Raw genomic sequence first — 19,291 nt, 5'->3', positions numbered from 1 at the left:
TGTATGTGTTCACATGACTCCATTTGGTCATCACAGCTTTTTCCAAACCTAGCAACTGAGAGCTATCCATTTTTATGAGCTCACAGTGTTTGATTTATTTCTAGTAACTGGATACCTCTAATACCAATGTTTGATTTACCAAATGCACCTGTTTAATTCTTGATAAATACAGCGACAGTTTCAACCCGTTTGCAGCCTTCTTCATTAGAGATGTGGACGGCTTCAGATTTTTGCAGTAGGAGATCAGTTGCAGGCTGATCGCTTTAATACGAACTACTGATCAGTTTCTGAAGAAAACAAGATGAGGTTCTGATGACAGTTTTCTACCATGACTTTCTAACACTTAAAGTCCATCCTCTCCATCCAAAGTCCATCCTCTCCGTCTTTTGCCTGCTCCACTTTTAACAAAATGTGTGATCTAACAGGCCATTTTGACATCACAAAGGGCAGTAACCCATCAACAAGGTGGGTGACACTCCAACTTGTTCTGCCCTCTGAGTCTGCTTTTCCACCGTAAACAATAGGGCATGGTGCAAGAATGCCCGAGCCACCCAAGCCCTTCCAGAGACGGGTTTATAGGCATGCTCAAATACAGGATCAGACTGGATTTAAAGCAAGGCACTTCACGGACATGTTTTGGGGGGTTCCAAGACTTATTCAGACTTGTTGAAAAGGAGTAAAATATGTGACCTTTAATACAAAAAAGTAGTTTGTATGTCTCTTCTCTTCCTTAAAGCTAAAGTACAAGGATATGGATAGCAAAGGATGTCCGCCCTGGAGGTAACCCATGGCACTCAGTGATGATATTTGCCTGAATGTGTTTGTGACATCAGATGACCCAAACTTAGTGAAAGTACTTCAATTTGACACAGAACATTGACCTTGTCTGACATTGCATATTGGAGGCTTTAAGTTGAGTTACCAAAATCAAATATCCGCCAAACCTTTTATTCTAAACCCAAAACCAAGCTGCTGCTGTACATCAATGTGAACGATCTTCCAGCCCTATGCCATCCCAATCATTTATTTATTTTTGATCTCCGATTTCAACCAAATTTCAACATCTGTCCTGGGTTTGATGTTGGCATTAATCCAATACTGAGTTTTATATTTGACACAATTTTCCATTATAACCTAAATTGAACAGTGTCCAACATTAGAGTCAGTTGTCGGTCTGATGTTACTTTGACATCATTGCCATCTGTGTACATTATGGAAAATATGATGAGTCACTTTCAGGATGATCAATACCACTCTCTGTCTATACGTTAAGTATCCAGCTAATGACAGGCTGTGGTCTAAGAGAGGGGGTTGTTCTTTTCTGTTTGAACTGCTCACAGGCATTTTTTAAAGGCTGTTACTCACTGTTAGTGTTTCTTATTGAGTAACAGGTGAGCATAGTACTTGTCAGGATTCCTGCTCTCACGGGGAGGTTGCCAGGCAACCAGCAGTGTACGGTTGAAAGCGCAGGTGCAAATTTTCAAATCAACAATGACTGAAATCCTTGTAGCTGCTTCAGGGTTTCAGGTCTAGGTACTCTTGATGCTGGATTAAAAATCAAAGTTGTTTGTAAGAGGCACAACTGATTTGAACAGAGAAGGGCTGCACATATATTCCCTCTTCCATTTTTCGCAGCGATAGTAATTTACAAATACTTTTCTAACCAAAAACATTTCTTACCATTACCATTTCTTATGTGCAGATAAAAATCAAACAAATATTTGTTAGTTTGTGACTTAGTAAGAAGTTGAAGTTGGCTTTTACGGGTTTGGACAGAGCCAGGCTAACATAAATGGATAAATATAGTAAGAACCAAATAGATCCAAAAATAGTGTGTTGTTTGCCATTCAAATAATGTTAGCTTGATGACGGTAGCCTGTAGAAAACATCTTTAATGGTAAGATGGAGACTGTCCAAATTCAAACTATCCCTGACGTGTACCGTAAGTGTGTTTTATTTTCTTTTTCCTTTTTGTCCAGCTGTGCAGAGATGTGTGAATGAGTATTGATTAAAGGTTTGGAAGGCAGCATGCAGAGATAATCAGCTTATTGCTTTTTTTGTCTCCTTAAGTTCATTTAGCAGGAACACACACACACACACACACACACACACACACACACACACACACACACACACACACACACACACACACACACACACACACACACACACACACACACACACACACACACACACACACACACACACACACACACACACACACACACACACACACACACACACACACACACTTTGCTTGACAACATGTTACTCTCGTAACGATAGGTCTCCTTACACACGATAGCAATGCATTTAAGTGTGTGTGTGTGTGTGTGTGTGTGTATGTATGTGTGTGCATGTGTGTGAGTGCGTTGTAACGAGTTGGGGGTCTATCCCTGACGGAGCCATGCCTCCTCGCAATCAGTCTCCAGGGAAACCAGCAGTAGACAGAGGAGAGATGTCACCTTACCAGGATAAATACACAGACACACACATACATGACTGCACACTGACACACCATTACAGCCCTACACACTCAATTAAATCCAGACAAAGAAAGATGGGATAGTGCACACACAAACACACACACACAATCAGGTGCATCCATGTGTACCAGTATGACAGAAACATCAGGACTAACACGCCATATGTGTATATACTCAAAGGAGATGACTTAGTGACGTGACTGTGGGTGTTACCACCGAATGATGCAAGTCCTAACACACCCGTGCCTATCAACACACTCACACATACACACACGGCTAGCCTAGCCTTGTTACACTGAAAGGAATGAGCAGATTTGTACCTGTTATTAGTGAGACCTCTGGGACCTGCTGTCCCTTTAGAAGCCTGTGATCTAAAAGATGAAGAAAGTGTGGAGCAGAGTGGAGGAAAAGAGGAGGAGGAGAATGGGGAGGAGGAAGGGGGGGGGGGGGGTGGAGGCATGCAGAAGTGCTGAGATGGCTGATAGAGTACAGTGGCAGTGGGTGACTTTAATTCCCTGATGATCCGCTCGCTCCTCCTGTCTGAGCAGCAGTAAGCAGCCACTGTAAGTGTCCTCGCAGAGAAAGGGCTGCAAAGGTCACAAAGTAAATGTCTGTGAGAAATGTCACAGATAGGGGAGCGAGAGTGGGGAGCAAGAGACAGAGATGTTGTGAGCCCGCTGGGATGGATGATGAACCCCCAGTGTGTTGGTGCGAAAAAAGGCAGGAAGAACATAAGGACATGGAGACAGGTACCGAGTAGAGATGATCTAATATCAAGCACAGAAACAAATCCAATTTATAAATTAAAAATAAAAATTGCTATTCCTGAGGTTTAATCCTTTATTAAACCTCTCCGAACAAATACATACAGAGAATAATTGCCATAGAAACTGTATTTTCTTTCATAACTGATATAGAACATTAATGAATGTCTCTCTCTGTTGTCAGAGGATGAGCTCTAGACAGACACTGATTTTCGATTGGAAAATGCTTTGTCTTACACTATTTTAATTGCTGATGTTTTGTTAGCTCCCTTGACCCTTGACCTTCACTGCCCTGTTGTTGTTAGTAATTTTCACATAATGAAAATCGTTTTTTTTTCTGATAAAAAGTTAATTTTGCACTTTTGTATGTCGCTATTTTCACTTAACTAACAACATAGATCAGTTCCTTTTTTTCCTGCTCCAAAACAGTAGTTCCACACAGCTTTTGTTTGCTATCATCACATAAGTAACCACCTGAAAGCTGTTCTCTTATGCCACTGTATAACAGTACTTTCCACGCTGTTTGAGTTTGCTATCCTCATATAAATTACTACCTAAGATCAGTCATTTAGTCACTTCATTAGTTTCATTCCCTATCGCCACACAGTAAACCACCTGACATCCGTTCTTTTGATGTTCCAAAACTGTAGTTTCCAGTGACGTTCATCATACCTCCATCACATTACAGCTCAACTTGCCTCCAACAGATACTGGAGCTCCAGTACTACTGTTCTGAAGCATCAAAGAAGAGTACAATCTGATAAATCATGCTAGCATATTGGAACATTGACTGGCACAGTTGCTGATATCTGACACTTGATAACCTATACTGGATTATTGATACAAGACATTGACTTTTAGGCTGTATCAGTATTTTGAATAACGGTGACTGTATCAGAAAAAGATCTGCTTCTGCTCTGTGAAATAATCAATGCTTGGACAGGAAGTAGGTGCATGCTCACACATGATGCCCTGGCCTCACGCCCTCTAACACACGTACAACACCCATCTGCATGTCGAGGTGTCAAGTGTGCGTATTGACAGTGTGACAGGTGAAGTTGACAGCAGCTGTGTGCTTCCTCAGAATAGCTGTGTTCCATAGCAGGCCTGAAACGTGGCACGGAGCTGTGGCCCCTGAGGAGCCCCATGGGCCTTTGTGAAATGATCTATTGATCTGACAGTGACAGCCCACATGCTAAGGTCCCAGGTGTCCGAAGGCCTCAGTTATTCTCAGATAGAGACGCAAGTCAGACAAGGACTCCCTTCCATTTTAACCTGTTCCTAATAAAAGCAATAATAGAAGCTTATAAAAGTGTTTTAAAGGGAACTATCCTCATACTGCTGTTAACTGCTTACATTGTCAAGGTCCTGGGTCAGTGACAACCTGGTGGCTCCATCATTACAAGAGGCTGCAGAAAAAGAAGAGTTAAAAATACAGAGCCTTTAAAGCCGTACAATATGGATACTTTCAAACCATGCCTCCATGTGAGTTATGATTGCAATATCTAACACTCACATTTTGTTTTGTCATTGATGATTTTTGTGGGACAACTCCCATTTCTGCCTGAGATAAATGAAACTATTTTACATTCATGAATTATTTCATCATCCAATACTCTCTCCCCACATAATCTATCTCAGCTCAACACCTGGGGTTTGACATTTACAGTGTAGAAATTCACAAGCTGCCCAGAGCACTGATTATCGGTGGTGGAGGAAGTATTTAGATCCATTATTTAACTAGAAAAGACCAAAAGAACATGAGTATACAATATGTACTTTTAGAAGGAAGGTCCTGCATCTCAAACTCTACCTTTATACTCAAGTGAATGAACAGAAGTATTACCAGGACATAGATCCTTGTTTTGTGGAAATGAACAAGTGCTACAATATAACACAGTGCCTTGCATAAGTATTTGGCTTTTTACTGGTTAACACACAAGAGCATTTCAAGAAGCAGGAATCAGTAAAACAAACAAATTGACTTGAAGGCAAATGTTTGCATCTGATCATAATAAGGGGCTTCACAGTAGTGTTGCAGTCAAGACCCACACTAACTGAGACCAATCCCAGGACCGAGGAGGTGGGGCGAGACCAGGACAAGACCAGGACCAAAAAAACCAAAGAAACACTAGCAGGGGGAATGTTTTTCACTTAGACCGTAACACCAGGAAGGTTGTGGCTGTAACTTGAGGACAAAAATCTAATTATAAATGAACTGAAGTTATTTGTTCTTTTAAAAAGGGGCGTTTTTCTTTGAATCATTGTAATGACATGGAAAAGTAGCCTACTAGTGGTGGTCTTGACTGGTCTTGATTTAAATCTGGAGTCTTCCAGGGGGGGGGACAAGACAAGACCGAGTAAAAATGTTCTCTATTCCGAGACCTCCAAAAAAATGGTCTCGACATCGAGTACTGAAACACTAATTCACAGCAAAGTACTCTTGGACTTTTATATTTTCATTTGTAAATAATTTCAAAAACTACACAAAATTCCCCAAATCCAATACAAAACGATAGAATATTATGTGCTTGTCCTTTGTATACAACCCAAATAAAACTTAATTTTATTATCTGTTGAAAGTGAAACACAACAACATATGTTCAAGGGGGGTAAATCATTATATCATTATTATATTAATTGTGTTATCAGTTTATTAATGTTAATGCATAAATACTAGAGGTGGGACAAAATATCAGTACTGCTTCATATATTCATCCTGACTTGTGTGATACAATTACAAATCTCTGCTGTCAAATATCAATATTTCAATAGAAAAAAAAACATAAATGGAATTACCTGCCAATTAAACTTGCTGCGACACTACTTCATGACTCTGTCTTGCATTTGATCAACTATCACAGGATCGCTGTATTGTGATATAACTGTTCTCTTAAGCCTTTCATCGCGTACCATATCTTGAGTTACCCTGCGATTCCCAACACTAATAAATATTCATATTTTGTTTTTTCTGGCTGAGGTAGAGTTTTTATATTTTCAGAGATTAACCTGTAACTTTAGCCGTCATGGAAACGTTCAATATTTATGAGATAAGTATTGAACCTGAAGTCTAGCGTAGCATGAATCCTCTAACTGTGCCTGATTAAAGTAGGCTAATAAAACAAACATACTTTTGTTGTTTTTCATCGCTGCTAAGTCAATGAACATAGAGCAGTTTTTATAGCCATCTTTACTTTTCGTCTTCATCTCAAACGTAGCCTCAAACGCCATAGGACGTACTTCTGTCTTGAACCTGACTGCTTTGGACAAGATAAGATCTGAGGATGGAGGCTATATTACAATGAATTGAAAATGTCAGCTGTAGCCACAGTATGTGCTGACAGGGTTTGAATCTGTTTCTGCACATGAATATACATATGCTTAGTCACTGAACCCACAGTCACGAACATCATGTCCTCCTCTGTTAACCTCTCTGCCTTTATCCTTCCTCACAAACACACAACTCCACACATGCACACACCATCCAACCCACCCTGTTTAGTTCCATTCTTATTCTTCATCTCTATTTTTGGGAGAGAGAGAGAGCAGCTGGTTTGGCGGTATACACAGGCATTGTAATCTAATACAGCGCTAATAATAATCCTACATTACACGTTACAACGCTGATAATTTGATGTGTTCATAAAGATAATAATTCTTCTTCATGAAAGGTGAAAGTCTGAAAGGTGCTGGTAATGAATTTTGTACTCATCTGACATATGTAAATGAGATTAAAGTAAGAGGAACGCCTTTTCTAGAGTTTAGCACCATTGCACACTACAAACGTAATAATAAAACTTATGAATATGATATGAACTGAAATTCATATCTCCAAGTGATTGAAATCTATATTTTTGAAATTGTATAGGCAGAATTTATGGCAGGGGCTTTTGTATTTGATATGTATTTCATATGGTTAAAGTGGAGATAATAAAGTGGACAGTGAGTGTACATATACATACATAAAATGAAAAATGATCCGTACATATCACATTTCCACCGCAAGCTCTCACAGCACATATTAAGCATCTCGGTCAATATGAAAAATGCAGCACCTCGCAGAGGCAGCATCCATTTTCAATGTGCCAGATTGTAAAGCACATGTGTGCCGGGTTGGACAGTGCATGTGTGGGTGAGAGATTATCAATAATCAATTCAAGAAATCATTCAAAGCTTCCCTCTTAGACTGTTTTTAAAGCACTGCACGAACCTCTCCACTTCTCACCTCTCCACCTCCCATCCATCTCCCGTTCATCCTCCTGATCTCCATCTTTCTATTTTTTCCCCACAACAAACAAGCATGCTTCTTTCCACCTCAATTACCTAAGTGAGGGCTTGAACTGTCTGATGGAGCTCCAGTATCTGTTGGAGGCAAAACAAAACTGCGGCCATAAAAACAGAAAAAATATGTAGCTTGGCACTCTACATGTAAAAATGAATTTTGATCCGGCTTTGCTAATGAAGCTAAGAGTTCAAACTCTTCAAAATAAAAAAGTATAACCCTGAAAGGAGACAAGAGCATACACATACTATTCAAACTGAAATCCAACTTCCTCATCCTCAACTCAATATCTTAATGAACAAGGACCAACCGGCACAGTGGCTGACTTTCTTCGGATACAGAGCTGTCCATCACTTCTCACTGATTAACAATGCTGCCTGATTGAAATGAGGAGTGTATTGGTTGTGGCTTAAGAACCTAAATCAGGCTTTTCATTATCGCCTTGCCTTTTTTGTCTCCTTCTACAGCCTTTAATTTCTCGCCCAGCCGCTTCCCTCTCTCTCTCTTCTGATCACACTCCCCCAGTTTGACGCCCACTGGAAGAGCCCAGGAGAGCAGAGGGAGCGAGAGTACGGTAGATATATGAAAGAAAGAAAGAAAGAAAGAAAGAAAGAACGAAAGAAAGAAAGAAAGGAAGAAAGACAGAAAGAAAGGCTGACTTGTTCATAAAGGAGAAAAGGTCGACGGAAGGGAAGAAGGAAAGGAGGGATTTCGAGACTGACTTTTAAACTATGATTTCCATTTAGAAAAAGTCAAAGCCTCTCAAATGAAGATTTTCATAAAGTAATGAGTTGGCAAAGACACAGCTTGTAAAACAGAAAAGGTAGACTTTTCTGGACTTGACAGGGGGGACAAAGTGTCCACAGGATGCCAGAGAGTTAGGGAGGAGAGACACACCCAGCTGGACTATTCTAATGGCCTTCCTGTAAATCTGTGCTCTCATGTCCTTTTTTGTCTTTCAACCAAACTGAGTTTTTAATGAAAAAAAAACCCTGACATTGTTGGGAGAGGTTAAATAAAGAAAACCTTCCTTTGTGAAATGACTGAAAGAAGAAAAATAAGTATCTTTACATAAGGAAGGCGTGCACAATATGCTCAATGTTTTTGTGTGGCACTCACACAAAAACACATATACACAAACACAGCCGAAATAAACAGACATAAGCAGCCAGGGGCCCATTCAGCTTATTACACTCCCCATTACACAGACAAATGAGATCCTGGCCTCATACTGATAATCTGCCCCACACTCTCATCCTCTGTGTTGTTGTTTTACATCACTCAGAAGCAACAACTGTCAAGCCTGGTCGTTACAGTACACAACCCTCACACAACATGGACAACATTCTGGTCAGAGCGAAAGTACCAACCATGAATTCAGTGATTAGCTTGTAAAAGCTGACTCTGACTCCTTACCAGTCCAAAGCAGAGAATGTTAGGGTTGGTGACATGGGGTTGGAAGACGCATTAAACGTCCTGCATTATTTGTAATTTCATCAACCACTATCAAGATCAGAATGACCCCCAAAAAAAGCTTTAAAACTATTCAGTGCACATGGATACAACCACGATGATAGCCCGTTGAAATTAGTGCAGTGGAAATTTTGGGTAAAAGTATCCTGTGTTCTGTTAGACCCTCATGCCTGGTAATGACCATGGCTTTTAAACCTCAAAAACTTTGTTTCTAACCCAGGCTTCTTTCAGATATTTGTAATCTCTAATCCCAAAACAAGAAAACTAAGATGATGTCACCATGACATCATCAGGGTTATTTTTTCAAACTCTAACAAGCTTCTCTAACTCTGTATGACACATTGGGCAGCAGTAGTGAGGAATAACAGAGACAAATGTATCATCTTTGTGCGTACAATCAGTTTCAGGCCTGTGAGCGCCACTGATTGATCCTCTCACCTTTGTGTACACGCCCCAAGACAGCTCAGTCTCAATCACCATGACGACGATTCCAAACATCCCAAAGATGAGGGCGTAGTCACTCAGCCTCTTCCTCTTCTCGAACAGTGCCCTGCGATGCCCCAGTTTATAGCCAATGTTTTGGTTCTTACGCTTGGAGGCCTTGGAGGTGCTGCCTCTGGCCCCGGTCCCTACCGCCCCGACCCCTCCTTGCCTGCTGCCCCTCCCTGTCTGCGCCCGCCTGCTCTCCACCAGCGCATGGTTCTGGTGGTAGATGGACATCTGATCAGATGTGGAGTCTGTGATGTCATACCCTACTCTGGGGTACGGCGAGTCTTCTTTGGATGATATCACAATCTCTGGAGGGCTCTGGGTTGGGGGTTGATTGGTAGAGGAGGCCGACAAGGAGGTAGGAGGGGCTTCCCGCTGTCGATCATGACCACTAGTAGCAGTTGCCCCGGCAACAGATGAAACGCCAGCCTCTTTGGTTTCGCTGCTGCTGTCCGATTCAATGAGGTTTCTGCGGGAGGCGCTGAGGCGGCTCAGGGGCTTCATGACCCCGCCTGTATACTTACAGGAGCTCATGGCGATTTCTGTGAAGGGGTTACTGTCCCTGCGATGGACCAGAGGGCTGGCCTGTCTGTGTTTGCACCCCCTCTCTCGCTCCCTGTCCCTGTCCCGCTCTCTGTCCCTTTCCCGCTCCATGGAGGGCGAATGGGAGGAATAAAAGAGGGCGTTGTAGACCGGTGAATTGTCCCCGCTCAGGCTGTGCTGTGAGCCCAGGCAGGAGGAGAGGGGAGTGCTCGTGGGGTGAAGGGCGTTGGGGATGGATGGGGGCAGAGGCTGGGTTGTGGAGGATGACAGGGGCAACTTGGGTAGCGATGCTGGAGGTAAGCTGGGCGTGGCAGAGGACGGGGACGGGGTGCTGCCATTTAGACGATCTAGGCTTGATCCTCCCATGTGGTTGGAGTGGTTTGATCCTGGCTGGTTGCCAGTGGTAGAGGGATGGGTTATACTGCCCAGGGGTAGGAGGAAGCGCTGGTCCTCGTCCTCGCTCCCTCCTAGCAGAGCCAGGCTCAGAGAGGGGGGAGGTTCCATGGTCACGGCTGTGGCCAGGCACCTTTCTACAGACAAACACAGAAAGAAAAAACGAATCAGACTGTCACTGGAGAAAAATGACAAAGAATACAGACTATTATTCACTGAGCGCAGTAATAAGGAGAAATATATTGGCTTGAGGTAGGAGCCGGGGAGCTTTATGATGGATAACGGATAGTTAAAAGACATAAGGGAATAGTCTGAACTCCAAAAGCTGAAGACGTGTGACAAAGAGGTGCAGCAGAGTGAAGAAAAGTAGCCATAATTGGGGAATATGTTATTCCTTGAGTCGCATTTGACTCAGCTGCCCAGTCAGTCCCTCTCAGCGCTCTCTGTCTCCGTTACCCAGTGTCCTCTCCTTCTCTTAACATCACAATGCTCCCAGCCATTTGTGCCATAAAATGTCATCTGTGTTACACTGTTGTTAGCCAGAAGGATGGTGCACATCCTCTGGCTTTACACCATGGAAAAGGAGATCAGGCTCAGAGACTAAGGGATAATAATGCTACATGAGTCAATTTTGATAGCTGGAGAAGTACTCGTGCATGCCTGAGTTTTGCACAAGTTGGCTGCATTTTTGTGCATTTGATTGATCCAAAACAATAACCTACTTTCAGTATGATATAACCAGACACCTTCACGCCCCCCTCCTTCCCTGTCTGTTTCTCTACCTACCTCCTACCTCTTCTCGTTCAGTCCTTGTCCCCCAGGTTAGTTGTGTTGAATCACTGGCTGGATGAAAAAAAGACCACCACACTTCTTCTTTTTCATGTTGTCAAGGCCATCCCATTATCTTTTCGCTTCTCCTTCTTTCGTGCCGGTCCCTCCACAGGTCTCCGCTTGTCTCTGGAAATTGTGCGCCGCTTTCCCCCCACAGATGTTTACCTCCGTGTCCGCTCACTTGATATGCTCAGTTTGTTTCCCTCTCGCTCATCACTGATCTCTCGATGGTGCCCATTTCGATCGGCTCAGTGTCAATCGACCCGAGATGAAGAGGTGTAATCCATGTTGACTGGATTAAATCGGTCAACCTGTGGCTGCACGTCGAAAAATCCCAACATAAACACCGGCAAAACAGGCAAATAAACAAAAACACAAAGCTCGGCGTCCCGTGCCACTCCACAAATGAGCAGTGAAGCCTGTCATATAGTATGAGAATCCACCGACTTCATCTCAACCTACAGCTCACTGTCTCCCTGAATCTATCTCTCACTCTCTCCTCCAACTTCTCTCCCTCTTTCTCCGCCTCCAGTCCTGCCGTTCATTCCCATTGGACGGAATCAGAGAGGCGAAATCAGCGCTGAAAACAGGTGGCAGGATTTGTAGGTTGAAGCTGCCAAACAAATGTCTATTTTTTTTAACCCGTTTTTTGTTTTTTTTGTGTGGTGTTAGTATCATTTATTTTCTCTGTAGCTTTGGGGAAACGGCGTGTGTTGCTGCTGCCTCTTTAATAAAGACTAGGGCTAATTTTCGGTGCTTAAACGCACCTGTTACGCGTGCGAAAGGACGCTGGACCTGGCAACCCAACGTAAAAAACAAAACAAAAAACGCTGTCACATAATAATTTTGCTTACTTTTACTAAGCAATTGTGAACACATCTGCCAACAATGTGCGGGTAAAAATAACAGTGATTTGCAATTTTTCTTTCTTTTTTTTTAAATCCCGCAACACATGGCGTGGAGGAGGGTGTGGAAGCAGCAGGAGCGGTGCGTCTCTGTGAGCCTTCAACTGAGTCCAGAACTCAGACACTTCTCTGAGATTAGTGAATAGGCTAATATAAAACATCCAATGAGGAAATTTGTAGTATGTATTTTAATGAACTGAAATAGGTGAATGAATTATCCTCTTGGTATAATTCATTGTATTTTCTCTTTTATCAGCTGACTTTGGTGTTGAGGGTTGGGCTGCATGCGTAGAATTGCTCTTGCCGTAATAAATAAAGTTGTGGATTGAATCAAATATTAATTTACGCCTTAGGGGGAGGAAAACAATCATTCTGATGCATAATTTACAAAGGGGTTTCTCTGATTTCATTCCAAGTTGACTAATCATTTCATAATTCCAACTGCAGAGAGCCCATACAACATAAGCCCACATAATGAGGCTATTCTACCTGGTTTAATCTCTTTAAAATGATGGTTCTCTGTGTGCGTTACGGGCACCCTTAATCGGATGAGCGGTGACGTTGATTCGTGTGGGATCGTATTAGACCGTTCCCTTATAACAGGTCAGCCTATCCTGCGATTATGAAACCTGACAGACATCAATAAAGCAAATCATATGCAGGATGATCCCGACCGTTATTTATACATCACAACCATATGCAAACACCTCATTCGCACAGTAAGAACTGGACAAATATGTCATCCTGCCATATGTTTCACTATCACTGTCGTATTTATTGTTTATTTTTACGTTGCTGTTTTTTCCCTCTCTACTCCAAGTGTTTCCTTCTGAATCTAAGCAGAAGGCCATTCCTCCTTCCTTCCTCATGAATAGTGAATAAACACAGTAATGTGTTGTTTCTGCCCTGGGCTGATTCGTGATGGGTCAGTGATGGAGAGTGGTGCTTCAACAGGCAGTAATTCTTCATAGAAAAGCCCGGAGAAAGGTCAAAGGTCAGCTCTGGACTATATCATATCAGACAGAGTGAAAGAATAAGGCTAGGACACACAATACATAACTGAAATTATAATCATCTGTTTTTGGGCTCTTTTTAGCTTGAGAACATTTGAGGATTTTTACATGGTTTTTTGTTATTTAACAAGTAAAAATATAAGTTGTTCTTCTTTTAGCTCGACTGTTTTGTCAGAAATTTCGTTTTTGAATAGTTTTTCAGACAAAATACAAAATGAGGCTTTAGGAATATGTTTCATTGTTTCCTGACATTTTACAGGCCAGGCACTACATGTATTAACAAAAATAAGTGACAAGGAAATAAACCAATTGTTAATCAAATATTTTTTAGTTGCACCCTTAGTTGAACGCAGTCAATTTATAAAAAACACAAATGTGTGGATGGTTTTGATGTTGGTTCTAACCTGCACAGCTGGTGTATTCCTCCTATTTGTGTTTCCCCCCCTTTATCAGCTCAAATAAAAAGACTCAAATTAATGATGCAAAAAAATAATCATCAAAACTTTAATGTTCTGGCAGCGGTTTCTTCACAGCTGCTCTCACAGGAGGTGAGAATAAGTTGACTAATACAATAGAATACAATATAGCAAAAATAAAAAATAAAGGTAAAAAGGGGGCTGACAGAGGTCCAAGGGGCCAGAAAATACAAATGGTGGGCAGGCCACACTGTATATCATTCAGGGGCCTCAATATTGTGGACAGAGGTTAGAGGGCATCAGAGAAAGATTGAGAGTGTAGAGCGGGGAAAGCAGGGTGGAGTGACAGAGGAGAGAAATGATGGGCCCATTGAATGAAAAGGTTAGTTCACAGTCCTGCCCTGCAGCAGACGTCAGATGTATGCTGGGATAAATATGTGAACAAGAAAGTGAATAATACAATACAAAGAGGAATGATAAAGTGGGATGGCAGTTGCTATGCCAACGCAATAGTATACAGATGAGTTCTCAGTCCACCTGATATCTCTCTCTCTCTCTCTCGCTTTGTTATCTAAGTGCTGAAGGCCATATACCAGCTTGAATAAATGACATTATACCGTGCAAATCACACACAACTTCATAGTGACATAACGGGGGGGGGGGGGGGGGGGGGGTATGTAACAGGGAGGCTAATGAGTGCAATAAGAGTAACACTCAACAAACACATCCATGCACAGACAGTTTTTGATGCCCCACCAGAGGACTTTCCCAGAACCACGACTCATGGGTCTGAGTCAACCCACTGTAGAATTATGATGAAAGCCACCAAAGTGATTTACTTAGTGTTTGGTGCCAAATATAAACATACAATTCTGGATTATCTACATGGCCAGTCAGTGCAGAGAGGGAAAAGGAGGAACATGTTTGACTCCTTTTCTGAATGAGACACCTGTTGTTGTCCAGATTTATGATAAATGCCGTAGGAGGAGTGATGAGCAAGTGCATTACATAGCTGCACAGCGCTTCTTAATGAACCCCTGCCCTGTGCTCTATCGAACCCACTCTATCAGACATGCTCTAATCACTGCTCCACACCGGCTCCACTGTATCCTAATGGCTCAGATTGCATTAAGGGCCTGTGCAGAGGAAGCTGTGCGCAGTAACCCACAGTCTAAAACTGACCACATGTTTGCAGATCCATCCGAGCAAACAGCACTCTGATCCTGCTGCTTGAAAGAGACTAATCAAACACATACAGAGCAGACTACTGGGGGTAAAAAGAATACAGAGGAATACAGAGTCTGAAACATATCACCTACAAACAACTCTGCCTTTTTAATCAAAGGGCTAACACACAGCAACTCTTCCAACACAGCTTTTTAGACTCTATGTCTGTCAGTCATATCAAACACCAAACAAAATACTCCCTCCTTCATGTCAGGTCCGGTTTGATAAGAAAATTCCTTGGAAGTAGATTATCGTCGCCCCTGACCATAAAGTCCTTTGGTAGAGTGTGCAGCTGTCATGTTACAAACATATATTAGGGTTTGAGCAGTTCAAAGGGTAACTACAGTTTCACAATGTCAGCATGATAGCAAAGCGAACAGTGTGGCTGTGCTGATCTACTGGATGTGTGTGTTTGTGTCAGCTGCCGTCTCACTAAAAGTTGCTCGTCAGCAGAGTAGTGACACTGCCTGATTTCCTCTCAGACACACTTTTCCTTTTCCTATCACTTTGACATTCATGTCCTTCTACAACTCTTCTGAGGGAGATTATAAAGATTGGATACTGGGCAGCGGTTCTCTTTCACTCCATTCCTGGAGAGCCAGAAACCCAGCAGTGCCTGGCTCGATCGGTTGACCTGGCTTTGTGTCAGTTGGTCCCAGTGAATTGCCGTGATGCCAAGCTGTCACAGTTGAAACCAGACAAAGTGATTAGCTTTCTTTTTAAGCCACCTATCACAGGGCCAGAAATGAGTTCCACATCTTATTTCCAGTTGTCACTCAACAACAAGCTTTGACACTATATCTACCTGTCCAATTCTTCTGGAAAATACTCCTGATATCCAGCCTTAGGTTTCACAGTATGTGCAGTACGGTATTACTCCGCTGCTGCTGCCAAAAGACTCTTTTCTTCTTTCTAGTAGCAATTAAAATTTAAGAAGTTTCATTTCTTTATGATTTTAAGCCTTGGACGATACATAACAGGGAAAGACTGTAAAAATAATTCTTGTGAATCATGATTTGTGCGTTAAACCCCTCCCCCTGAATCAAGCAAGATACATGGCTATGAAGATATAGGTCATTTCTATTATCCCCAAACTGCCACAAAAAACTGCAGTTCATGAAAGGGCCACTAGAGACTGTCTCCCAAAGTGGGAAAATCCCTGTAGAACTCTATATTAAAACAGTCAAACTTGGGGCGCTGGTGGCGCAGTGGTTTGTGCGAGTGCCCCATGTATGGAGGCTATAGTCCTCAAAGCGGGTGGCCCAGGTTCAAATCCAGCCTGTGGCTCCTTTCCTGCATGTCATTCCCCTCTCTCTCTCTCCCTGATTTCCAACTCCAGCCTATCTCTCCATAAAGGCACAAAAAGCCCAAAAATAAATCTTTGAAAAAAAAAACACAGTCAAACTTAACTTATTTGAAATTATTTTAGGTTACCAAATAGCATTGTCTTACTTTCTCAGTAACCATGTCAGCTACCATACATGGGGTCTCACTTTGCTGGAAACAATACAATGGCTGTTACCGTGCTGTTTAGCTGACAAGCTATTAGTTTCGCCGTGTTCATACTGGGTTACTTTGACTACTTAGCATTACAAACCCCTTGCTCTCCAACTTTCTAGTGCCCCCTCCTCTTCTTCATACAAGTAACAACATGATAGCCATGACCCATGGTGCAGAGCTTAAGCCTTCAATTATCTATCCACAAACAAGCGAGACAGTTACAGTTAGTTGGCTCACTTCTTATAAGACTGACAAGGAATTTAATATCAGTCAAATTTAGGTTTTAGACAACAGATATACTTGTACTACAAATGGAGACCCAAACATTTCCAATGCCAATATTAAAGTCCTGTTCTGTATTTTTAGCAAAAAGGTCATCCTAATTTTCTATACAGAGGATATTGAGCTGAAGGGACAAGAACTATGGGAACATATATGCTTGATATCTTATATAAGATAAAACTTAGGCTATAGAAAGCTGTTGTGCTCAATGCATCAAATCTTCTAGACTCTGATTCTTTGATTGTACCTCCAAATAGCAGAAATAGCCATCCTTTAACACAACACCAGACCAATTTCAGTCACTCATCTGAGATGTGGGCAGCATTTTAGATCTGTGGAATCATGTTACCCTGACCGCTTTTCTGACTCTCACCACAGTTTAACAGTTTAAAGCTGTGGTTGTTCCCCTTGTCCGCCAACACCACTCTTTCCCCTGTCGACAGAAACAGAAGGGATTGTTGATGTAATGGCAGGGAGATATGGTGAGTGAAAATGTGTGGCCTGTTTTGAAACCTCATAGTTGTCAGAAGCGGCGTCAAATTTAGGCCTCCTTTAATGCGTAGGTAGTTAAGAGTCAAGGTCTGAAGCCTTCTGACAAAAGGAATGCTGTATTTTACTGTATGTGCCGAGCTTGATTGAAGAGGCAATTGGCTAAATATGTCCGCAAGTGTGCAGCTGCCCTGTTACTTACATTCAGGAGTGCTAAATAAGTTCAGAAGCTAATTACAGTTTGAATGTGTCAGCATGATAGCAAAGTTTATTCAGGGTTGTTGTTTGTGTGTGTGTGTGTGTGTGTGTGTGTGTGTGTGTGTGTGTGTGTGTGTGTGGGGGGGTGTTGTCAGAGAGAAAGAGAGAGAGAGGCTGCGGTCTCCCTGAGTCAGCTGTCTCCTATATCTCTCAGTTAAGTGACATTGCCTGATTCTTGCCAGACTCTTTGTGACACTACATTCATTTAAAAAGTTACATTATACAGTCAAGTCAGTTCTGCCCAATCAGTCAGTCCATTCAATCACTGTTGTGGTCAAATTTCCATTTACTGGTAGAAGTTTCTGTTTTGTGTTCAGAAAAAAAATCCACGTGATGAATAACCACCATTTAATTCAGCTCCTACATCTTTGTAGGGAAAAACACAAATAATAAACAATAGGTAAAAAAATAATTAAAAAAAGGTAAATACCACTTTAAATATTAACTATAGATCAAATTTAAGTAATAACTCAGCGCAAGCTTGGCAGTTTATTCTTCACCGATTGACTAAACAGACCTTATTCAAGGTCCATATGATTCCTTGAATTCTGCAGCTGTCTGCTTCATCTCATTGTCCATATCAAAAGAATAACTGCTTTTGTTACTTAGTCTTACATGTGTGTTTATATGAGGTTCATGAAATAGACAGGCAGGCTTCTGACTTATCTTAATCTTCCTCGCCACATAAAAATCTGTTATTTTGACAATCACTTTTTCACCTCTTTCTCAGTTGATCAAAGAGGTTGTAAAGAAAGATTGGCATATTGTTGATGGCCTAACATGTGTCAACCCGTCAATGTTTTTAAAGAAAAGATCAAGTAAAGTGAGGGATAAACTTGTAAAGACAGACATGTATGTAAACTTCTACTCATGGTCACTATCCAGGTTTAATCAGACCAACTGTTGCATCCCCACAGGCAGGAAGTAGAGAGGCAGAATCTCATATGAGCACACAGGTGTCTCCTGAAATGTCCCTACAATTCTACAATTCTACAATTCACTTAGCAGACGCTTTAATTCAAAGCGACGTACATCAGAGAGTGAGTACAACCCTAATCCATTCAAACACCGATACTGAAGCAGCGGGAGCAATGTGGGGTTAAGTGTCTTGCCCAAGGACACATCGGACATGTTGCTCAGCAGGGGATCAAATCCTCGACCTTCCGGTTGATAGGCGATGACTCTACCGACTGAGCCATAGCCGCCCACACTGACAGCCGTCCCTGTTTGCATGGTTGCGTGGGTAAAACAAAGAGGGAACTTAGAGTCCGAAAAGTAAAATCACGAATCATTATGAGAGGTCACCTGTTGCCAGACATTTTAATTCTGTCGGTTACGGGGTTTGAATGCTAAGATTCATGGGGACTGAGTCAGTTGGGCAACAACTGAGGGCTTATAGAGACAAAAAAAAAATCAGGAGCTTTCCTTTTCCTGTTTCTTTTTTACTTAAATAAATGATATGATGGACAATACCTTGTGATGGAAGACAGACTTTTTTTCTATTGTGGCTCCTGTGATGACACATTCTATGCTTAACCATGATATCAGATGTTCCCAAAAACATGCATTGACTGGCCACCATGGCTTTCTGTATGCATGTTCAAATGGCATGGTATTATTCAATAGACAAATGGCTGCAAGGTTACTGCACGAAGGTATGTGATTTGGTTGAATGGCAGTAAAATTATCCATCACTGCCTGTGCTTTTACAAGGTTATATCATTTTGTAGCAAGGCAGGAAAATGGCAGTAAAACTGAGTATATTTTTTACTTCAGTCACATTTGAACCAAAGTAAAACATCATCCATTATAACTCAAAAACCGTCACACCATGACTATACTCCAGGGCCATTTCTTTTGCTTTTTGGACCTAAAGCTCATTCCCTCCTGTCACTACTATGACTGCAAATATAAATTTGAACCCAACTCCACAGGTTCTC

At 41.9% G+C, this 19,291-nt stretch overlaps 1 protein-coding gene across 2 annotated transcripts in view; it reads right to left on the bottom strand.

Annotated features, from left to right (window-relative positions):
- The window catches only part of kcnn3 (potassium intermediate/small conductance calcium-activated channel, subfamily N, member 3), a 52,701-nt gene extending 40,937 nt beyond the window's left edge, over window positions 1–11,764 (bottom strand). The window contains exons 1-2 of one of the 2 annotated variants that reach the window (XM_020637150.2): window positions 11,217–11,764; window positions 9,444–10,567 (exon numbers count right to left, since the gene is read on the bottom strand). In XM_020637150.2, the coding sequence (XP_020492806.2) occupies window positions 9,444–10,541 (1,098 nt within the window). In that variant the 5' untranslated portion in view covers window positions 10,542–10,567; window positions 11,217–11,764. The remainder of the gene's footprint in view (window positions 1–9,443; window positions 10,568–11,216) is intronic. The other variant, XM_065958050.1, reaches the window with a different exon arrangement.
- Window positions 11,765–19,291: the final 7,527 nt, after the last annotated feature.

This window comes from Labrus bergylta, chromosome 8 (assembly GCF_963930695.1).
Source record: "Labrus bergylta chromosome 8, fLabBer1.1, whole genome shotgun sequence".
NCBI lineage: Eukaryota > Metazoa > Chordata > Actinopteri > Labriformes > Labridae > Labrus > Labrus bergylta.
Note: the sequence above shows the minus strand (reverse complement) of the source record. Positions and strands in the feature narration are given on the sequence as shown.